Raw genomic sequence first — 23,657 nt, forward strand, 5'->3', positions numbered from 1 at the left:
TGGACGGAATGTAAACCAGTTGCACTGTACCGTCTGTGTGTGCGGGTGCTCAGTTCAATATGACTGACACGCCTGTGGACCAATGAGATAACACGCTGAGTCTGTACCCCGTGACATATAAGGAACGCGCTGACATGTTAACCAATGGGCAGACACGTCAACTTTACGCACAGTTTTTTTCACAATTCCGTTGTAAATAAACGAATGACTGAGGCGCTGGCGAAAGTGCAATTAGTACAAAAATACATAATACAACACGGTAACCTTTTACTCGACTGTGTATCAAGGTAACTATCTTTTAACGTATCTAACCATTAACAGGAAGCGTGAATTCATTCAACAACTGTCGCTGTTGTGTGTGGGAAGTTGTTGAATGACAAAGCAGTGGAAGATTAGCTGCTAGTAGTCATGCTAATGCTATTTGCTGACATCACTAAGCTAGTTCACTTCTTATTAATATCCTCAACACAATCATTTCACATCAGCGTTAGAAGGTAAACAACAGCGTTAGTGGTAGCTAATGGGAATCGTGTTCTTAATGCTTTGTTTTGACCAACTATGTATGCCAATGTTACTGTTAGCTTCTTGCTCGTTGGTATACAAGCTAGTGTGCAATGTTCTATTGATGTTTTAGAAGTGAACCAAAGAAGTCTGTGTCAAATATGCTTCCTCTTAGCATTGCACATTTGTGTTAACGTATGTTGTTGTACCATTACTCTGAAGCTGCCGTGGCTACGTTGATGTCATTCCCACCCGCCAGTTTGCTGCCAGCCACTGGAGTCAGACAGTCAGACAGCTTGTGGCCAATGCCACAGGCTCGACCTGCCGAGGGAAGTGGACTGTCAAGAACCTCAAGAAGAGCTAGCAAGTTGGTCTCGTCAGACCTCTGTTGTCCCACACGGGTTGTTGGAGTGAAGTGGGAGAGCCAGTGGATTTACCTGAAGCGAAAGTAGTCATGTCTGAGTTAAATAAAGAGGTGGTGGATCTGGTATGGGGGAGATCCTTCAATGGAGGAGTGTCTGCCTCAATCTTCCGTAGATGGACTCAAGGTAGGATGTTAATAAATAAAGGTTAGACCTTGTATCGACATCAGACACATCTGTACATTCAGACTCATTAGAAATGCCATTTTCTTCTTGTGGTTAATGCCAGGTGTGAACAGTCATGCATAGGGCTGTCTGTGTGTGATTTGATTGCTGGGATGGATGTTAATACCAGGTCTAAACAGGCCTCAGTCTGGTGATATTAATGAAAGCTCTTTTGCATCAGGGGAAAGTCATGCCAAAGTTAAGCCTGAATGTTCTCTCCTGGCCTTTATGAGTATGTCTACATTTAACAGTTACTTAATATAATTAATATTAATCTAACTGCCACTTATCTTTGAATTATAGCATTAGTTGGTTGGTTTGACTTCATCAAATGTCTTCTTTCATGAAGAGTTTGAAGTTCCTAACTCCACAGATTGCAGTTCACAATCACAGAAAAGTTTGACAAGCAGGATCTTTGATTTTTTTTTTTTTTTTAAATGTCTGAACTGTTAATTGATGAGAATATATTTGTCTTTATCACAGGGTTTGTATTCAGTGAGAATGAGCACACAGCACTGGAGCAGTTTGAAGGAGGACCATGTGCTGTCATTGCACCTGTCCAGGTATGGTCAAGTTCAGACTGCATTCAGTAACATGACAAAGTCTCAATGTTTGGTGTAGATATTATAATACTAGAGGCCATGTTGTGGTTGGACCACATCTACCCTGACATCTATCAACATATTGATGTTTAGGAGTAATTAGTGTTTATTACTGCTTTACTACATCAGTGCCGCTTAGTCAAACTGCATCCATCCTCAACTCAGCCTTTATGTTTACATCAACTACACTTTGAATTTTGAAACTGCAATTTAAAACACAGCCTGATGAACAAAAATGTCTGTATTGTATACACAGATTGACTATGTTTCACTGGCTAGATGGTTGATCCTGTATAAAAAAGAAATATAAGTTTTTGTTGGCAAAGTATTTTCAAAACAATACCCAATAAATGTATCAGTAATCATTTTCAAGTTTGTATCTCTTTGCAGGCTTTCCTCTTAAAGAATATCATCTTTAACAGAGAGTGTTCCAACTGGAGGCAGATTTCGGGTAGGTTTTTCACAGAAACCCCCAGACCATCATTGTTGTGCTGTTATTTATTACACTTCCTCATTGCTCATAAACTCTTGCATGTTTCTCTATATGTCTGCCAGAGGAGGAGCAGAAAACAACCATGTGTTCCACACTGAGCGAAATCCTGGAGTCTGCTTGTTCTAGCCCCTCCACAGGGTTCAGCCTGGTGACCTGGGCAAAGGGACAGAGCCCATACACTAGCACAAAGACACAGCCACAGTCACAAACACAGGACGTGCCAGAGCCAGAGAGCAGCCAGAAGCCACAGGAGCAGCTACCCAGTGAGTCCTACATATGTCAAATAAAAATGCAAGATGCACATTCTTTTGCACAAACATGACTGTTTACTTAACTTCTAACATAATCATATTCACAAAAATTGTGATTTAAATGACTAACTATTAAACTGTGTGGAGTTTTGCTGTGTCAAGCTCTGATCCTGCAGTTTGTGTTTCCTTGTGTCTAGCTGCTCTGGCTGCAGGGGATCTTGGCTTTGAGCGATTTCACAGTGTTCTTCAGTAAGTATTCAGTAGTCATTTTCCTCACCATAGCTAACACCTTGCATTTTTATACTTAAACTGTTTATTCCATCTAAATAAACCGTAAAGGGAATGAACGTGCTTGTAGGTATGTGTGTTTGTTAGTGGAAACTCTGCTTGTTTGTTCAATGCAGACAATACCTGTATTCCTTAACTCATAAAACTTTAGGTTTCTGTAGGAATAAAGACTTTATAAATTCTGGTTATATAATTGCCATTATGCAGCAATATAATAGAGAACTACATATTACTCAGAAGATAGTATCAGCAGAGGGAAGCTTTATGTGATCAATCTTGTACACTTGGCTTTCACATTAGCAGTTTCACTTTTTGCTGAATCAGCTCTCTCACTGATTGCCTAATAAAAAAATATACCGGTTGCTACCTTTTTTACAGATGTAATGTCTGTCACACTAAAAGACTAAAACCCAACTAAATTAATGCAATGCTACATGTGCCAGAGGATTATTGAAATTTTATCATGCTTTACACTGGCAGCTGAAACCACTGTCAGCAAAAAAGTAATGCTGACTCACCATGAAGTGTTATAACAAGGACGACCCCACTAGATAGCTTTCCAAGGTGGAGCAAGTGGAAAGTGGGGTCCAAACAGATGAGATGTTTTTTGTCAGTGTATTTAGTAGATTTATGCCGCATTGTGGAAGTTATCTTTACTAGATATGAGAGATACGGTTCAGTCTCATTGGCTGTGACATTGTGAAAACCAACAAATCCTTTCTCTTTTGAGTGGCTCATAATTCATATTGATGTTTTTTCTTCAGCAAGCGGATTGTAATATCAGTGTCAGATTTAAGAGAGCAGGTGCTGTCTCTCTACCACACCTGGAGGGGGTGCTGTGGAGTCTTGCTTTTCCTCTACTCAGTCATCCTAACCAAGGTAATCTACATACAATGTATGGATGATGAGATATGTTACATGTTGAATGATGAAACTGGTGATGTTGTCTTTCTTTAAGAAATTGAAATGAAGTGATAATTGAAATTAGACATTTTAAAGTCTCAAACACAAATATTTTTAGTTTTATTTTTTAACTATTTTAATTTGCCGGTCTCTAATGGCCCTTTGTGTGCAGGGAATAGAAAACATACGGAATGAGATCCAGGACACAATGGAGCCTCTCATAGACCCTGTGCACGGTCATGGAAGGTATGTGAACAGCCCAGTCCATCTAATGTAGACAGTTAGAGGTAGTTTTCTGTGGTATGTATGTATTTTTACATTGTACATTTATTCTAAAATTATTTAATGCTTTTCTTATCTGTCTTTTGTAGCCAGAGCCTGGTTAATCTCCTTGTAACTGGCCATGCTGTCTCTAATGTCTGGGATGGAGACAGAGAGTGCTCTGGCATGAGTAAGTTTTCTATGAAGTTACTACAAAGTATCCACACACAAACATGTCACATTCTCTCACACACACACACACACATCACCCAGAGCTCAGTTTTGTGGCCTCAGATTTAAACTACATCCATCCGAGGGTAATAATTCACATTTCCCACAGAATTGCACAAAAGACACAAATTAATGCCAGTTTGACAATATTTAACAAATGAATGTTTTGTCAATTCTTTTTTCTTCCGCTCTTGTAGAGCTACATGGTATTCATAAACAGGCATCAGTTGGCTTCCTCACGCTTATGGAATCACTACGCTACTGCAAGGTAAAGACATGTACAAGCTCTGAAAACATAATGCAAAAAGAAAAGTTTATTTAAAGCTGGTAAATCCACACATTGTTTAAATTTTTGTAATGAAGATTCGATATGATTCTAGATGGACACACATTGCTTTCATTATTTGGCACACATGCATTGAAAAATACAAAAATATAGATCACAAAACCAATTTAAAATATATGTGATGTGACTGAAATTAACTCTTATAATATACATTTCACTCCATATTCTTTTCAAATGTTAATGTTCTTCTTAAATACTTGTTACATGTTGAACAGTCTGTGATTAATGATGAAAACTTCTCAAAATAGACAAATATTTGAATGCATTCCCTTTCTTCCTGTGTGTGTGTATGTGTGTGTTTTAGGTCGGGGCATTCCTCAAGTCTCCAAAGTTCCCTATTTGGATCCTTGGCAGCGAAACGCACCTCTCTGTGTTTTTCACCAAGGCAAGTGCAATATATTCATACATAAGTGTGCAAACGTCTTATTTCGCACAGAGAGACACTTGGTGTGTAATACACGACAGCCTGCTTGCATGTTAGAACAAACAAAATATGGATTGGGTTTAACAGATTTAATATAGTCCAAGTCAGATTATCAGTGAGGTGGGAAAAAGAAACAGAAAGGGAGGGAAAACGAGCACAGGAGATAGTCATATATGGCCAGTGTTTTTAAAGAAGAAAAAAAAGACACACACAGCAATCTGCGTAGTTTCTCACACACTATTTTAATGTCTCAACCATCTGTGATCTAAACAATGTGTTAAATATAATGTATGACCATGACGTAAACTGCTGAACTTGGACTTCAATGACAGCCTCCTTTTACAGGATATATCTGTCTCCCGTCAGTGTCAGGTTTGATCCCACAAAATGGATCACAATTTTTTCTGTTCTGGCCATTGTCCATAAAAGCATGTTTTTGTTGTGCAAGAAGTCCTTGGTGTTCAGAGGACCAACAAGAAAGGGAAGGATTGTAATTGTTAGAAACGAGAAGTTAGGAGATAGAGATTGTCTTTGGTGTTCCCAAAGAAGTGGGGCTCTCGCTTAATGTTTTATTTCACAACTTAATAATGTAATCAAAAGATGGTAAGCACATATACGTTTTCTCTCCTGTCCAGTGTCTGGTAGTATATTAGTAGTGGAGAATGTTTTTATTAGTATGACATTAACACCAAACCGAAGATCCTAATTCCAACTAATAATACAAACTAGGGTTTAAGCACTCTTTACAAGTTGTTACTCTCTGGAGACTCATATTTCACTAAACGAACATTCTCTACTACAGAACCATCTCTTTACAATGAAGAAAAAACAAAACAAGAACCAGGTTGATGTGGTCAAAACTTTTGGAAATTCTTGGAAACATGTCATCGTTAGACTGGAGCAGCTGAGATACTCATTTAAACTTGAGCACTAACATGCATGTACTCGGCTATGCCACAAGATACAGAATGCTCACTCAAATTGAGGTCAACCCTGCGGTTGTAATTTTGAGAGAATACAATCATTAGTTCACTGCTCCTGTAGAAATGTGTGTCTCCATTTAACCTCCTTACAGTCAAGCGAGTGTGTTTATCATCTCTATCAGTCACCATGTAATACAATACATCGCTGTAACTTGTATATTAAAGCTGGCAGTTTTGGTTGGAGTAAATTGATTCTCTCTGCTGTTGTGAAAATGGAACCAGATAGACAGAACGATCCCAGGCAGTCATCTCCGTAATAATGCCACACCCTTAAAATACCATTGATTAACAGCTCAGTTACATGCATAAAGCCCAAGCCTGCTAGGTGAGCGGATCATATGTTGCCTTTGTGATGACCCACTGTCGTCATGCGTGCGCTGATGACTTACCGATTGGTACAACTCCCCCGGCACTAGTGACATATTCACATATACACACACTCACAGACTGATTCTCTCAAACACATTCCAGAAAGCAGGGAACCTAATCCTGATTAGCATTACTGTTGTATGTGTGTGTAGCTTTAGGTGGATGGCTTCCTGTAGGGAATGTGATTCCGGAGTTCCCATCTGGATCCATTTGTCCCGCTTAGAGACGCACATGCATGCATATACTGAAGCACACAGCTGACATTACGCTGTGCCGGCCCAGGTGGAAAGGGGCAAGGGCACCTACTCTGTGAGACCCTGCCCTCCCTGAAAGAGAATCTATGTTTAGAGTTAATTTGAAGCACTCTGAGATTTCCCAGCCTTCATGTTACAAAAATACACACGACCTGGTTATACAGCTTTTATCTCCAATATTGAGCCATCAACAAAAGCAGAAAACCTGATCCCTGTCTCTGATGTGTCAGTGGCTTCTTCTGTCTGACATTGGGGACGGGTGTGTATTCTCCAGAGTCGCTGTCAGTGTGTGACCGTAGCTTTCAGACCATCAGTTTAATAGCATTAGTGTTTTTATCTAATCTACCTACACAAAGACCATTCCACCATCTCTGATCCTGACTACAGCCCTCCCCACACTCTGCCCTATGTTGAATCAGAGTGTGTGTATATTGGATGTAATGGGATCTGTTTTTGGACAAGACTTTCTGAGACGCCAGAGAAAAGGTAGACAAGACAGACAGAGAGCACAAAATGAGAGGAGAGACAGGTGATGGATGAGACATATCATGCGTTAAGTTTAAAAAGATTCATTCTTCCTTCCTTCCCCCCCTCTTGCCTTTGAAGTATCTATCCACTCCAGAACAGTGGATCGGTTGCCGAAGATGCATCTCCAAACACACCTCAACCAACCACTTCAGATTATTGGTCCCTCATGGGAAGGAAAGAGGAAGGAGGAAAGTAAAAAGGAAGGATGCATTTTAAAGAGTGGGGCAGTGGTCACTCAGGAAAGGCAGTGGGGGTGATTCTCTTGTGACATTTCTCATCACTCTTTACTCTCCTCTTGCTGAGTGATGAGATTCACAGGCCGTATCTCTGCTTCTCCAGGGACTTGCAAGTGTGTGTGTCTGTGTCTGTGTGTACAGTAGTTGTGTTCTGGGTCAGTGATTTACTAGTGGGGAGAGCAGCCGCTCTGTGTCCCACAAGACACCAGCTTAGTACACACACAACGGCCTTCAAGGAGCAGCAACATATGGCTGAAATGGGTGTGTGTAAATATATATATAGTTTTCAACTGTGGTCTTCACTCAATGTAACTTGTGTGTCAAAGTCATGAAAAGAACCTTGTTCATATAATCATATATCACAGATAACATATTCTGTTCTTCTGTCCTGCAATCATTTTCCAAAATTTAAAAAAATAATGAATTTGTGTCATTTCTGATCAACAGACTTAAGTTCTAGTCTAAAGTATGATGAGAGGGTGCGGGCCATACACAAACACAAAATAACAAAGCAGTGGACATTACCAGTCATTAATAATCTGTGACAGGTCAGACTAAAGGCCATTATAGCAGAATGAAAGGCACTCTCTGTTAGTGTGTGTGTGTGTGCTTCATTATTCCTCCTTTCCCCTGAGTGTTTGTCTCTATTATAGGATGTATCATTACACTACAAAACGATCCTCTAGTGTCTGCTCAAGTTTCTGGTGAGACACAGCCTTTCTCATCTTAGACGGCTTCATAAATCACTACATTGTCCTGTCTGTCGCACATAAAAGACACATGCACATTAACATGCATTTGATACCGTACGTACATCTTATGTAGAAAGAGAGTTGGGTTTTCCTTTGCTTCCTGTGCTTGTAATCACATGGGACAAAGAGTAGTTGAGGTGAACAAACACACACTCAAGCATACATAGCCTCTACACAATAATTGCACACAGACTGCCCCCTCACCTTCCTCTTCAGCCCATCATGTAGCAAATCTGTTGGTACCAACCAAGAACAAGCCATGAGACACTGTCGGAGACCTCTGCTTTGTTGTCATGAAACCGATCCTGTCAGATGCTCTCTATAGCCACTAAGAGCCTCTCAGCACACACAATAGCTCTTTTGGTAGACCAAAGGGAAAGAAAGAGTAACTTTAGAAAAGTACTATGCATACCTATCTTTTCTGAAGTAGCTACCTGCATGTGGAGATAAAAGGCGATACAGAGAGGGAAGAATGGAAGAGAAAGTCAAGGGTGGAAGGGAAGGAAATACTCTACAGCCAGAGTACCTACTTAACACAGGAAAAGGCAGGTGAAATGTGAATAATTTGGTAAGAGAAAGAACAAGAGAGGAAAGGGACATATAAAGGTTGCATTGTCAGAGAGCCACTCAAGTCTGGTAAGGAGAGAACAAGTTCCAAAGTATATAGGAGAAAGGTTAGGTAGTGGTCAGCACTCCTCCAAAACGATGTTGGATGCAAGTTTGTTCTTTAATATACTGTAGGCAAGTGTGATGCAGAAAAATAAGATTATATACACACTATGGGGCAGATGTACAATCATTTTTGTTACATGGAAATGCATTTCCAATAGTAAAAAATAACTATTTGCTACACAGGTTCCACATGGTGAAACAATGTTAGCCACTGCATCACCATGGTGAACGTGTATAAGGTCACCGGTTTGGATCTTAGTTCCACTGAGGACTTTGACTGTTCTCCCTATTTGTGCGTGGGTTCTCTCCGGGCTCTTCTGGCTACCCAGTCCAAAGACTTGCAAAATTTTCGGGGAGTTTAGGTTAATTGGTTTGGTAATTGTAGGTTTGAATGTGAGAATGAAAGGTTGTTTGTCTGTATGTTAGCCCTGTGGCGGACTGGCGACCTGTCCAGGGTCTACGCTGCCTTTCCCCCCATATCAGCGGGGATTGGCTCAAGCTTCCCCCGTGACCCTTGTGTGGATGACAAAGTGGTAGAAAAATAGATAGATGGTGCCTTGCAATATAATGTGAATAATGTGTGAAACAATTTCATAATATTTGTCTGAACCAGGTCCTGGCAGACCCCAGTGGAGTGTCCACACTCTCAAATGCATTTATCACTGGCTGCAAAAAGAACATGATGTGCACGCATGACACAATAATCTGCAGGTGCGGTTTATCTAATGTGAAAGAGCCACAGCCAATGGCATCTTCGACCTGGCATAGTTTCTGTTCATGCTACATATGCAGACATCTGTACTTCTACCCCATCTTGTGTTATGTGTAGGTAGTCTTGATTTAATTGAGAAAATGCATTCATATGCATCCCAATTTTCCTAAAGGAACACCTGTAGGTCATTTGACATGTTACTATCCAATTAAATTGTGGTGGTTTTACTCAGGAAATGTTCTGCAATACTTGTGTATTTAAATCCTCTGACCTCTGTGTGTGCGTGCGTACATGCATACATGTGTGTCCTATGTTGAGTAGCTTGTTATTTCTCTGTGATGGGGGTCCAAGACTTGTGCAAAGTGAACTGTGGAGACAGGAATGCACTTCATTCTTGAAAGCACACTCATAAAGCTGTGTGTGTTTGTGTCTGTCTGTCTATCTGTCTACATGGGTATGAATATTTGTGCAAGCAAATGCATCCACTACAAGCAAAGACCTTTTAGCATCAGACAGGCCTGATTATTACAGAGATATTCCTTTTCTTTTGTGGACACACACATGAACATTAGCATACTGGTTTGAGTGAAAAAGACACACAGAGACTCACACATGAACACACCTTCCCTGTGGAGCAGGTTAGCTTCATGACATGTTTTCCCAACGCAGCAGCATCTTCCTCAGGCCTCTAATAAAATAGAGATCAAAGACAACCAAGCAAACCTCTCATCTCACACACACACACACAAATATATACAATTCTGCACATGTATGTTCATGTGAGTCATTGTGTTTTTTTTTTTTTTAATGCCCTCATTAGCCATATTAGCCTGTACAGGCTCGCCATAATAGTATGTTTTGTCGCCATCTACATACTTGTGGTTTTCCCAAGTGCTGAGTTCCTTTAACCATGGTACCCAGAAGGTGATTTACACCAATTGTATATATCCTGCTCTGGAAGATAATGTCAACTAAGCTTTTTTTTCCTTGGAACTCATCAGACCTTTCATCACTCTCAGAAGATATATGTTTTCAGGTTCATGTGAAAGGCTAAGTTATAGTTTATCAAAACGGTTCATGTTTCAAGATTCTTCACTAGTAATCCTACATTTAATGGATGTGTCTGCAGACATGTATTCAACTGCCAAGGAATTTATTTTCTCAGCACTTCCACAATCAGCAAAAAGACCCTTGTATACCCTATACATGAAACACTATGTCCAGCTAATGACAAATCTACTGTCAGATTTATGGAGCCTGTAATGTTAACACATCAGGGCCCTGCTATGCTCTGACAGAACTGTGTGTTTGCCCATCTATGAGTGTTTTTCTTTGCACCTGAAGAGCCAGCAGCTGGGAGTCATCTCTTCATGATGTGTGTCCCCCAAATCCCCTCTTTCCCCAAGTAAGCTTTGAGTACAGTAATAAGTGAACTGTGAAACCCAAGCAGCCTGTCTAAATCTGAGGCTCAGGCTTTAATAAAGGCCAGCTAAAGGAGATGAGCAGGGTTCATTTGCTGTCCCAAAACATTGTATGTTTATCCAGCGTTATGTTGCCATAAATACAATTACTCCCTTAGTCATATGGAGGAACAGTGAGAACCATCTGATTCTCGCCTTCACACTGTGAGCAGCATGTGTGAGTGAGAGAGAGGCAGCTTTCTTGTGAAGTATCTAATTGTATTTTCTCTTAGAAAAATATTTATATTTCTCTAAATAATTATTCACTGGAGATATGGTATGTGAGATATCACAACAAACCCAGGACTTCTGTCACCTCTCACCCTTGAACTCTGCAACTGACTCTTACTCGGATGCTTAATTTATTACACAGAGTAGGTTTTAAAAGATATTGAATAACACTTAAAAATATAAGAGAAAAGAGGGTACAATAATAAGATTGTGTCCCATGAGAGCTGTGGAGGGTTTCTGACTTCACACTTAAAGTTAAAGATTCACTTTACTTCCACTGTGTCAGAATTAGTGACATCAATGATAAGACTGCAGATTGTAACATACAGAGGACTCCTCCTCTGTATGCTCACCTCTTCTTTTCCTCAGTATGTCTGGGAAGTATGGTGGCATACACATACGAGAAATTATGTTCTTCTTTGTGTAGTAGCCAACTAGTACAGGCTCTAGCTGGGTTGTCTGTCCAGGTTGCTGTAGAAACATGGCAGTGCAAGATGCCGCCTCTGTAAAGCAAGGCTCTTTATTAAAATACATATAAAAGGCTTATTATATGGCTACAAAAAACAAAAATACAATGGACATATAATAATACACTGGGCTTGATACAGACTTGGCTGTTCTGTGCGTAATCTAAAGGCAAAGATGTTAAATGTTTATTGCTATTCAAATAACTGCTGTCAGGCAAGTGAAAAGCCTGTGGTTATATTCTCCTCCTGCAAAGAGCTTGGTATTTGTTGTTTTAATACAGTGGGTCTAATAGAGAATCCTACAATTAGGTCTCTTATGGATGCTGTTCATGGTTTTGAACAACACAATAAGAAGTCCTCTTGTGCAAAATAACCACATGCTGCTTTCTTTCTTTCATGCACAACATTTTCCTTTCACTGCACTAAGTTGATTGTCATACAATGGTAAAACCATGAGCAGTAGAAAATGGTGTACTTGTAGGACTGTGTTAGAGAGGATATAAAGGTGTTTAAGCCAGTCACAAGGGGAATGCACATACATACTCCCTCCTTTTTGCTCTCCCTGCCAACACTGTTCTCACTGACTTTCATCAACAAACAAACAGTGTAGAGATTGCCATTAATCATGGGACGTATTTGTAAGACTCAATTTCCTGATTGTGTGCCTGGAGTGAAAGCAAACCGTCTAACTTTATCAACAGATCAGTTAATAAGCTGATGGACGCTTGTGATTGCACTGGCCCCTTAGGTTACATACGTGTGCAATGTACTGTACACTAACAGTCTATCAAACGCTGCTACGATGTGTGGTACTGTATGTAGACTAAATATCTTCACTATAGTTTGTTCTACTTACATTCTGATAAAAGAACAATCTCTGTTAGTTGTAAATGAATCTCAAACAATTGCCAGATTTCTTCACTTAGCTGTGCTTACGTTTCAACACTGAAGCCACATTCTCCCCTAATGTGTTTTAATTCGTTCTCTCCTCCCCTCTTCATCCCGCCCAGTCTCCTCATTCAGGCCACAGATCTCTACATTTTAGGACTTCATGTTGTCATACACCGTCTCTCACTCTTTTATTTCTTCCCATCTTTCTTGTTTCACCTCCCTGGCTCGAACTCTACAGGAGATGTCCTTGGTTGGCCCAGAGTCTCCATCAGAACAGGCAAGGAGGGTCTTCCAGTCATTTGATCCTGAAGGTAATAAACATGTTTGTATCATATTTATCGTGTGCATGATACACCACAGGATCAATTTTAAGTTATTTATTATTATTCGTCTACACAAGTCTTAATGGACTTGCTCCGCTTTACTCCTCTGATTTACGCCAGCTGATATGATCAGCTGAACAACGCTGAAGCTCAGGGGTGATCGGGCCTTTGCATTGCCAGCTCCCAAACTGGAATGGTTTGCAACTTCACATTAGGCAGGCCTCAACACTTCCTGCTTTTATCTCCTTTAAAAAGTAATCTCTTCTCTTTGGCATTCAACTCGGTGTGAGCTTGTGCTGTGTACGTCCTATGTTTTTGTCTCTCACCTGGTGTGTGTGTGTGTGTGTTGTGCTCTGTTTGTGTTTTATGTTTTTAAATGTTTGCTTTATTACTGTACAGCACCTTTTAAATGTGCTTTATAAATAAATTGGATTGGATAAGACATCATTATGTTTCTAGCGAGTCACGTCTTCTGCCTTTCACCCCCTGCACATTTGTTTTTATAAACCATTATAATGACCTTCGTACTTTCTGCTCATTAGTGCACCAGCTACATGAAAATCCTGGCTCACAGATGTACTTTAATATTCTTAGACTTAACACATCAAAACATGTCTGTTAAAAACTACTGCCCTGACCCGTCTGTCAGTCTCTTCCCTTCTTCCTGGTTTAGCAGATGCTTATTAAACCTCCACTGGTCCTCTCATCCCTTCTTTGTTCTTGTTTCTGTTTCTCTTTTCCACTGTTGTTGTTTGGCTTCGGGGGGGGATCAGCTTCTCTAACAGCTGGGTCAACCATCCTGTGTCCTTCATGGATTCCCCCACTTCCAAACCTCCTTTCTTTTTCACTTCCAGGTGACTGGGTTAAAAGGCAATTGGGAAGGACACATGGAGCTAAGCAATGGCAATAGAAAGATCAAGAGAGAATACTTAGCTCATCTTCTCAGAAGAAATCAAAATCGGATGTTCATTTATGTAGCCTCAAGATTATAGTGTGGGGTGTTTGTTCCTTTATGAGCACTTAGAGACAAAAAGCAGTGAGATGGAACATTTAGTCTCAACATCTGTTGTGTATTGTTGTATCCTCTGCTGTGGAAATGAGAAAGAGGAGGGAGAGATGCAGCTGTGATGAGAGTTGCATTCAAGACATGAGCATGTTAACAACACAATTAGAGCTATCCATGTTGCAAGAGCATGTAGCCAAGGACCTGAATGACTTCAGCAGTCATTACTCATACATCCATTTTTTGTGTTACTGTGAAATCAAGTGTGCTATACTCTGTTGCCATAAACAAAATGATTCACCGTCAGACTTTAAGAAATAACAAATTGATTTGTAGAGATCTTTTTCTTGTGATGCTGTGACTTGCCCTCTTTTCAACAACAGCTCTGCAAACATGTCTGTCACCTGTTTTCTCCCTTGTTCTTCATCTGTCTCTTCTTGTTGCACAGATGCAAGGGCTTTAGATGGTGCACCAGTAAACTTACAGGGGAAGGGGGGGATTTACAGTTACCGTACATGAAAATCACACATTCACTCAACATAGTTTATGCACGTATGCCATAGCCAGCAGCACAATTGAGTGCTTTGCAAAAGGCTCATAAATCTGTGTGTCACATGTAGAGTCAGCACAGCTCCCTGTGTTGTGGAGTAAGGGCGCCAGACGCATTCACATGCACTTCAGTGACTCACAAGACATACACTCAGAAACCCACTATCTCAGCATGGTCTTTAAAATTTGGGTGTTTGTCACTGTCCTTGTGTTGTGTGTGTGTGTGTGTGTGTGTGTGTGCGTGTGCGCGTGTGTGTGCCCTCTCTGATGGCTGTCACATCGTCACAGAGAGAATAACATCTGGCACTGAAAAAGGCTCAAATGAGTGCTTGTCAGTTGAACTTCATCAAAACACATTTGGGGTCTATGTATGTATCTAAACAACAGGCCACACAGGCTCACATGCTTCAAGAGCCCAGACACACACACACACACACACACACACACACACACACACACACACACACACACACACACACACAGAGGTTTGCGCAGCTATTCTGCTTAGGACACTGCATTTATTTAGTTAGGGATAATGCTAAACAAAGCATTATCCCTAACCTTAACCATAACCGGTTAATAACTAATCTTAACCTAAACCGTAACCAAAATCCAAATCTTAGCTCCAAATTTAACCAGTTCCTCAGAAATGAGGTTCTGATTCATTAGGACCAGGCTTTGGTCTCCATGGTCCTGACAAGGTCGTTGTTTATGCCAGGTACTAACAAGGTAACGAATACAAGTACACAAACAGTCTTTGGGGAAAGAAGAACACATGTTAATGTTTAAAGCTTCTCCTCTCAGGTAAAGTGATCATCACAGCCATGGAATGTAGGTCAGAGAGAAAGGACAAAGTATGTGTCTACGTGTGTGTGTGTGTGTGTGTGTGTGTGTTTCTGTGTTGTTTGTCAGATGAGTTAATTCCCCAGGGCCCATGATGTAAATCATGCCTGTACCATGTGTGTGTAGGTAAAGGTTTCCCCTGATTTTCCACTGAAGCCTATATTTATTGTTATGTGTGGCTTGTGTATCAGCCTCTCTCTCTCTCTTTCTCTCTCTCTCTCTCTGCAGATAATGGCTTCATTGCAGAGTCTCTGCTGGAGGATGTGATGAAAGCCCTTGACCTTGTCTCAGAGCCTGAGTAGTAAGTGCTGCATGTTCAAGGTTGTGTGTGTATTTTAGCACTTGTGTGGGTGTGGGTGCGTGTATTTGGCCGGTGGCACCTGTGGCACTTCTAAAATTCTAACTCAAGTCATGGCCAGTGCTCATGTTTCACTGCCAGGCTACTATAAAGTAAGTCCAGAGAGAGCCCACTATAGAAGCTCAGGGAAAAAAAAAAAAGAATGAAGGAAAGTCAGAAACTGAGGCTTAAAGGGAGATCATTAATGACAGGAAGAAAGACGGAGAAGGAAGAAACGTTTTAAAGTGCCGCTTCAAACAGAAGCACGTTCTCTTTTGAGAAACAGTAAGCCCTAACACTGCAGCCAAGTCACCAGACCACTGATCTGCTCTGCAGACCCCCAGATGGCCAGTACATCACAATGCCATAAGGCAAACAGGGGGAGACTCTTGAGTGCAAAACAGACAAGTCTGATTCCTGGGCACGGTTAATGCAAGGAGTCCTCCATGTGAAAAAGGTTTCCGGTTAAGTAGTTTCAGAATATGATTAATATGTGTATATACAAGTACTGAATTGAAGACCTTCCCCACTCATGGAAGATGAGTGCAGACTGTTTTCAAGTTGCCACTGATGGACTTAACATACTCCCCCTGAGACTATGTCCTCCAATGACCTATAACAGTCCGCTTCTATTATTTGTGGTAAACCAACTCTTTGCAAAAGTCAGGGTATAGCTTCAATGTATTCTATTTGATTCTATTTGATTCTATAGGATTTATGTTATGTAAAACTTTATATATGATAAATATTCAAATTACCGGGAAACAAATGGTTTTGACCTTTTTAAATAATATTAAATAATTCCTATCTCATAATTTGACTTTTAAACATAAATCTATGTACACATTAAGGTTTTTTTTTAGTGTCATAAGAGTACAAAAAGTTTTTATTCTCATGAAATCAGTGAGGTGAGGTGACACTGTATGTTCACCTGATCAAATGATTAAAAAAGTTGATAAATGTTTAACTTTTAAGAAGGTTTTGTCTTGGGATAAGACTAAGACATCTCAGCTAGTTAGCAAACCAAAGGTAGTCATGTAGGACAGTAATCCACTATATATCTTTACAGTGTTTGAGGAGGATAAGGGTCCCTTATGCTAGTAAAGGACCCTGTGAGTCATCAAGCCATATTTTCAACACTTGAGAACTTAAAAGAACAGTCTTCAGTTTATTTACATAATTCCAGACAAACATATGACTACATTACAACACTAACCCAAAGATGGATTGGACACAACGAATAACTCTGACATACCCAATGCAGCCATTTGTATGCGCCGTCATCTCGTGTCTTGTTAACCTTTGAATGATGCAGTCATGCATTATTCAGCAGATACAGAACTGCAAACTCCTCAGATCCCTCAACACACACATTGTTCACAATCATGTTATTTATCACTGTGGGGGCTTCCATGTTTCTTTCTCCCTACATAGAGAGAGAGCAGAAGTTAGATAAAACACACATTTGACTCTCAGGTTTTCAGCGTGACATTCTGCATGCTTCCCTGTTGCACGTACAACCTGTAAAAATCGATAGATGAGATCAAAATAGTTGCCTTCTCTCTGAGTCTGGGCACAAATCCTGCTTCTCTCCTCACTGCCTTACATGGACAATCTGACTGTTTTTTATCACAGTGGAATAATAATAACACTGATCTAACAAGTAGGAATGTCTGGAAAGAGGTATATTTAGTTGCACGATGATTTTCATGAAAATATGTGCACAAACACACTCTCACACATGCCAAACAAGCGTCATAAGTTTATACTCTGTTTCTGTGTCTCGTCAGTGTCAGTCTGGTGAAGAGTAAACTGGATCCTGAGAGTTTGGGCATAATTCTCCTGGGCCCATTCCTGCTGGAGTTCTTCCCCAATCAGGTATGTGGACAGTAAGAGTGTACATGCGTGTGTACTTATGAATGTGTGAACCTCCATTTGAAAATAACACGTCTTCCCATAGTTCTACGTCATACACATAACTCATGATAAAAAAGGACCAATGTCTTATTTCTTGAGCGTTTGTGTGAAGTCCTGCAGTGTTTCAAATAATCAAAGGTTTTTATGCCCAAAACACTCCTGTGGTGTATCACGTGAAATCAATGTGTGCATTCAGCATCATATGACAGTACATGCTGAGAAGTTAAGAGGGAGAGCGGTGAGACGCCGTAATGAGGAAGACAGAGAGGGAGAGATAGAGGGGAACTGTGTTAAAGTGATCAGGGCTTAAGGGACTCAACAGAGGAATGGCCTCGAGCCGCAAAGAAATTATACTACCATTAGCCAACTGGACACACACTGAGACACATGTGGGATTTGGGTTAGGGTTAGGGTTTCATATATAGGCATATAAACACGAGAGGCTGGACACGCTCTCAGACAACACACCATATTAACATTCTGCACTTCTAAGCCAAAGTCATGAGAAGTGTTTTGGCTCAGTGTCACTGTTTGGACATTTTTGTATTGCTGGCTGCTTTATCGTAATTGGAGCTGAGCTTTGCTTTAATACAGCAATACACACACGCGCACACACACACACACACATGCACCTTTGATTGTAAAATACAGTATAATGATCATCTTTGGTTGCAAGCAGAGACGTGTTGGTTTACTTTTTAGTTAAGACATGTTCTTCCTCTGTGGGTCTTCACCCACATATCCATGTGAACACTTTGCCCACACTGCATGTTTTTTGTCTCCGCTCGCTGCCTGTGTTTCAGGATTCAGGAATCCCAGACTCATTTCCCGTCTACCACTACAATGGACTTAAACAGTCTAACCACAACGAGAGGGTAAGACTTTCTCTCTTATTACGGTTTTTAACAGTAACTGATGGTGGTTGGCTCCTCTTCATATTCTCTTACACGCTTAGATGTGCTTCTCTTATTTTCCTGTCATCATTCATACACACATACACACATGGCTGGAAGCTGTCGGCCACTCCAGAATAAACAGTAGCTATTGCAAGCTTAATAGCCCATCCATCCATCCAAAAGACCTGGCTTAGCGTCCTGTTTCTCAGAGTCCTTTCAGTGCGGAGGCCACTGTCAGCAGCCTAGTTGTGATAAATGGTCAAACCCAGGCCAATTAAGGAGGCTTAGTTTGATGGATGGTTGCCAGTGGACGTAGCGAGTGGCAGTGCACGAACCTGGTACTCAGGAATATCACTTTCTTCATATGTCAACTTTGTCTAGTCTGTAACACATCTTTTTTTCCATTATGCAACCTGCAACACATGTGTGCCCACACACAAGAACACGCCTACACACACATACATCACATCATATGGCAGCCTATAAGGCTGTAATGGCAATTCCATTCCCATAGCTCCAGATGACAATAACAGACCTGCTGACAGCAGTCTACTGCAGCATGTACATGTGTGTGTATGTGTACTCGAGACCATCTTTTGTATACTTGCATCCGTCCCTCTGCATATCACTGCTGACTCTCTCAGAGGAAGTGTCTGAAAACGGATAAAGATAAAGTATGTCAAAGTTGACATTTGGTTAAGTCTGTGTTAACTCTGTATATGTGTGTGTGTGCACATCTGTTTCAGGTGGAGTATGTGGAAGGGACAGCTCTGGTGCTAGGTTTTGAGGACCCCATGGTTCGGACAGACGACACTCCCGTGAAGCGCTGCCTACAGACCAAGTGGCCCTACATTGAGCTGCTGTGGACCACGGACCGTTCTCCATCACTAAACTAGCACTGACACGGTCTGTGTCTGTGTGTGTGTCTTGTGTATGAAGATAGACACCCACTGCTTCACAAGCATTCTTCTTCTGCTTCCTTTCTTCATGCTGATCACGACCAGTCTCCAGGTCACACAGACTGAGATGCATACACACACACACACACACACCTACAGGAAAAACACAAATGAACAAACATGAGATGAAGACAAACACTTTGCTGGACTGAACATAACACGTCTGACGTCCACCCTTGCATTCCCACTTGCATTCCACACAAATGTAAATTCCACTGTACAGCTCGTGCTTGTTGTCTGTTAAACCACGGCTTGTAATTTGATACACAGGATGGATGTTTCTGAGGTGATTATTTAAAGAAACGGAACGACTGTTTATTTTTACAGCTCTGCTGTGTGCAAACACCTCTGCTACAGTTCAACCAATATTTAGACACTATGTAGAGAGCAGTCACGTTTGGTTCAAAGACTAAAGTGTGTCACTAAATCATACACATGTACAGCCAGTCGACTGTGAAACACTACTGTTAATCCAGCTATAGGACTGTTTGAAGGGAAACCTACCAAAGCCTTCCACATATAAGAACACATGCACACACAGACACACACTTTTCACACCTACTGATTTGTGTTTACAGTATAAAAAAAAAAAGAAAAAAAAGGGACCAACCCAGATGCAGAGAACAAGACATGATCGGTATTCTTCTGTGTTTTCACCAAGATGAAGGTGCTTATGTGGGTGTGCGTGTGTGTGCATGCTTCACATGCCACTCTACGATATTGGCCAAATGTTTATTTATTATTATTTCACATTAAGGCTGTAGAATAAACACTTTTTTGTTCCCATGCAGTGTGGCTGGTAGCCTTGAACTCATAGACGTCCTGTGTCTTTTTTTGTGTCTTGACCCCCGGAATCCGGTTTCAAGATGTCCAAGGTCTGGATCCCCGTCTTCACTTAATCACATGGCAACATGGTCCATGTCCCAAGAGACTCTAAATCAGAAATTGACTAAATCTCCAAGACACTGATGGCAACCACATTGCCTCCCTGTAAACTAAATACATTCACCTAAGACGCCGTCTTCATAGCTTCCCATAGTCAACAAATGAAACCATGACATCCTACAACAGTGACATGTCGGTAGATGAATCAATTATTAATCAATTACTAAATCAGTTTGAGTGCTTTTTATTAATACTTTCTCCGCATCTTAAATGTGGATATTTTCTAGTTTCTTTGCTCCATTAAACAACAAATAAGTAAAACAATAATTTTGGTTAGTGGGGCTAACAAGACATTTGGGAAAATCATTTTGAAAATAATTGATAGTTGCAGCCCTACATGTTGGTACTGTTAACACTCCAAGACAAGTATTTTGAGTAGTAGCATTTTAAGTACTTTGTCCTGGCTTTGGACAAGGCCCGTGCCTCCTAATGCTATACATGCATTTGTGAGTGTGTATACCGATTATGCTTGTTCCACTCTGCATTTTGGCACAGGAGTAATATTGGCATGACTTACACACAGTGTAATATTGGCTGGGCGTGTGTCTTAATGGATCTGTCTAATGCAGAAAGGATGTGGGCTTAATCTGGCACAACAGTCTGCTCAACAAGCACATTATGAATTTGTAAAAAAGGGAAGGGCAGCATGGACGCCGTGTGTAAAAATATAAGCTGCGTGTGTGTTTGTGCGTGTGCTGCAATCAATCCAGGGCGAGCTGCAGTAAATCTGTGCTCAGAACACACACACACACACACAGACTGACAGAATATCACCTGACAATATATGAGCAAATGTGAGGATTACTGGAAATTAGATATATATATGAGAATTGTATAGGATAGAAGCATTAAAACACTAATTACCTGTTGGACTCCACACTAAAGCCAAATGGGGTCAAAAAACAGGAACATGTCTGCTGCCTCCTCACTCCCTCACCCCCATGTTCTTGTATAAGAAACAGGACACTTACAGTTCTGTCTTCTACAGCATGTTCTGCAGGTTTTTTCCCCCTTCTTCTGTTCATCTTTGATTTAGTAGAAGCAGCTGAGAAGAAACAGACCTGCTCCTTTACCCTTCTCCCCTGATGAACCAAAAACTGTTGTGCATAAAGGATCAGAGGTGAATCTAGTCTGCACTCATTCAACGAAACAATAAAGAAACTGGGATAGAGTTGCAGGATGGATGGATGGATGGATGGAACTGTGTTGAAGGAGGAGAGCAGGGCAGGTACAGGGGTGTGGAGCAGAGAAACGTCTCCATGTGGCAGGTCAAGGTTCTTCTCAGCCATCCTGTACCTCCTCCTCTTCGCCTTCTCACCTGGTTTTTATCAACACTAGGAGAAAACACTCCAGTGCCACGGTGACTGCATTTTTACTACACTGTGGAATTTAGTGTATCCCATAAAGCTTATTTTAATTAAAACAAACTCCACACACTGATAAACTGCAGATTGGTTTGAGTGGAAGTGGCTCATCTCTTTTCCTCTCTCCCCTGCACACACACACACACACAAAGAGGAAGTCTTTGGTAAGAAAACAAGTGCTTCATTTACATGACCCAGCCTGGCCTGGCATGTCCTCGCTTTGAAAACTTTTTTTTATTGTAGGATATTATTTTCAGCTACAGTGAAGTAAGTAACGGCGGAGTTTTTTTTTTTTTGGGGGGGGGGGGGTCTGGTGTTGAGTGAAACTGCGCCTAAACTTGCACATGCAGCTCAACAGATTTATGCTGTAAAGCAACATAATAAGTGATTACTCTTAACGGCAGGAAACGTGGAAAATAAAGAAATATAAGGTGGTATAATGTACTAACTAAAAGTCTATAGCCTCCAAGTGTGCGCGTCACCGGACCGATTTAAGAAGGTGGTTAAAAAGTCTCACATCAACAGTATTTACTATTTTAGGACGAAGACCCTAATTCGCCATAGAAAAGTTGCCTGTGCTGTGAAAGGAGCGGTTACGCGCAGAGCACTTTTGCGCGCTCAGATTTAAGTGGTTTGGTGTGTGTGTGTGTGTGTGTGTGTGTAGGGGGTAAAGTTTTGTGCAGAGGGCGGGGGCGCGGCTGTCTATGTTGTCTTGTAGCCGAGGCTCAGTCAGCACAGACCTGGTGGTTTCAGTCAGGATGTCAGGAGGTAGTTTTGGGGCAGAGCGCAGCAGCAGAGCGCAGTGATCCAGTGTCTCGCCGCTGGTGGACTTAACAAAGCGCTCTCACCTGCACGGAGGAAAGTCAGTCTCGCTCTCTCTCTCTCTCTCACACACACATTGGGGGAGACTAGTGCGTGGTGGCTGTCCTGTGTGTGGTGGATACACGGAGTGTTTGTGGGACAGTGTTTCATCCGCTGGGATGTTTATTCTCAGGCTGCTCTCGGTGCTCTGGCCCGCGCTCAGTGGAGTTTGGAGTTTTAACCTTTACGCACAGCATCCTACAGTTTACAGAGGACCAGATGGGAGCTATTTCGGTTATTCTGTGGATTTCTACCAAGCCTCCAGCGACAGCAACACGTGAGTGGGATGAATTCTATGGTACCTGTGCAACTTATTTTTGTAGACTCAGACGTATGGCATATAATGAAAGCGTAATCTTTATCATGTGTACTGTACAGCAGGACTCAGATTACTCCTGCAAATCTCACTAATGAAACTGAAAGGAAACTTATGAGATTTATTAACAAGACTTGCTGTACAGCATGTTTTGCATGAATGAAAAACATTTTTTCCTTAATCCTTCACCAGGTTCAGTGTGTTGGTTGGGGCTCCCAAGGCCAACACTTCCCAGCCTGGCATCGTGGAGGCCGGAGCTGTGTACTACTGCCCCTGGCCTGGATTGCCTGACAGCTGCAAACAGGTCCCTTTTGATAATTCCAGTGAGTCACCTGCAATCAATGTGTTCCCTTTTTTTTTCTACAGAACATAGAAAATAATAACCAAAATGTAAAATGACTTCAATACTGATCACTGATTTCCTCAAATGAGCATTTTTTTATGTGACTTACAGTATGTGACCCCACATGTTACTACAATAACGAACCAGTTGAGTGTGTGTGTATAAATAAATGGGCCCATGTGCAGTTGCATGATAAAGATAAGGCATAAGTGTCTCATCAACTTCCTCCAACAAGAAAAGGTGGCTGCTGGCAGATTTGGGGTGAAACTATATCATGGTGATTATGGATTGTCAATATATTACCATCAGTCCAATCATATTTTGTGCACGTAATATTTCTGATGTGCACTTTTCTACTGAAGTTTGTGTGTGTGAAAAAGAGGCTGGGGTGCTGTGAAGGGGGTAAACTCTATGCACATGGGAATTCAGCCTTCGGAAGAAAGGGGATTGGGTGAGGTCTGCTTTTAATTCAATCTTGAAAAAGGAACCCCCCCCCCCCCACACACACACCACCACCCCCACGGTCACAGTCCCCCTCTCTGTTTTGGTGAGGTCCTCA

At 41.3% G+C, this 23,657-nt stretch overlaps 2 protein-coding genes across 2 annotated transcripts in view; both read left to right on the forward strand.

Annotated features, from left to right (window-relative positions):
• Nucleotides 1-66: 66 nt before the first annotated feature.
• On the forward strand, nucleotides 67-20,079 carry mindy3 (MINDY lysine 48 deubiquitinase 3). The gene is made up of 16 exons (XM_058647474.1): nucleotides 67-287; nucleotides 724-1,049; nucleotides 1,572-1,651; nucleotides 2,081-2,141; nucleotides 2,246-2,446; nucleotides 2,632-2,683; nucleotides 3,487-3,601; nucleotides 3,798-3,871; nucleotides 3,997-4,076; nucleotides 4,315-4,385; nucleotides 4,768-4,848; nucleotides 12,681-12,753; nucleotides 15,389-15,461; nucleotides 17,288-17,375; nucleotides 18,218-18,289; nucleotides 19,057-20,079. Exons 2-16 carry the CDS (start codon nucleotides 956-958, stop codon nucleotides 19,204-19,206), a joined length of 1,365 nt encoding a protein of 454 aa, XP_058503457.1. The 5' UTR covers nucleotides 67-287; nucleotides 724-955; the 3' UTR covers nucleotides 19,207-20,079.
• A 2,202-nt stretch (nucleotides 20,080-22,281) lies between these two features.
• itga8 (integrin, alpha 8) overlaps nucleotides 22,282-23,657 on the forward strand; it is a 38,597-nt gene continuing 37,221 nt past the window's right edge. The window contains exons 1-2 of the mRNA XM_058648182.1: nucleotides 22,282-22,716; nucleotides 22,948-23,078. Of these exons, the coding sequence (XP_058504165.1) occupies nucleotides 22,559-22,716; nucleotides 22,948-23,078 (289 nt within the window). The 5' untranslated portion in view covers nucleotides 22,282-22,558. The remainder of the gene's footprint in view (nucleotides 22,717-22,947; nucleotides 23,079-23,657) is intronic.

The sequence above is a fragment of the Solea solea genome, chromosome 13 (genome assembly GCF_958295425.1).
Source record: "Solea solea chromosome 13, fSolSol10.1, whole genome shotgun sequence".
NCBI classification, from domain to species: Eukaryota; Metazoa; Chordata; class Actinopteri; order Pleuronectiformes; family Soleidae; genus Solea; species Solea solea.

Coding starts and splice junctions, on each gene's coding strand:
- mindy3 (XM_058647474.1), top strand. CDS start 956: ATGTCTGAGTTAAATAAAGAGGTGGTGGATCTGGTATGGGGGAGATCC. Junction 3,602..3,797: donor ACTCAGTCATCCTAACCAAG/GTAATCTACATA, acceptor CTTTGTGTGCAG/GGAATAGAAAACATACGGAA. Junction 4,849..12,680: donor TCTCTGTGTTTTTCACCAAG/GCAAGTGCAATA, acceptor CGAACTCTACAG/GAGATGTCCTTGGTTGGCCC.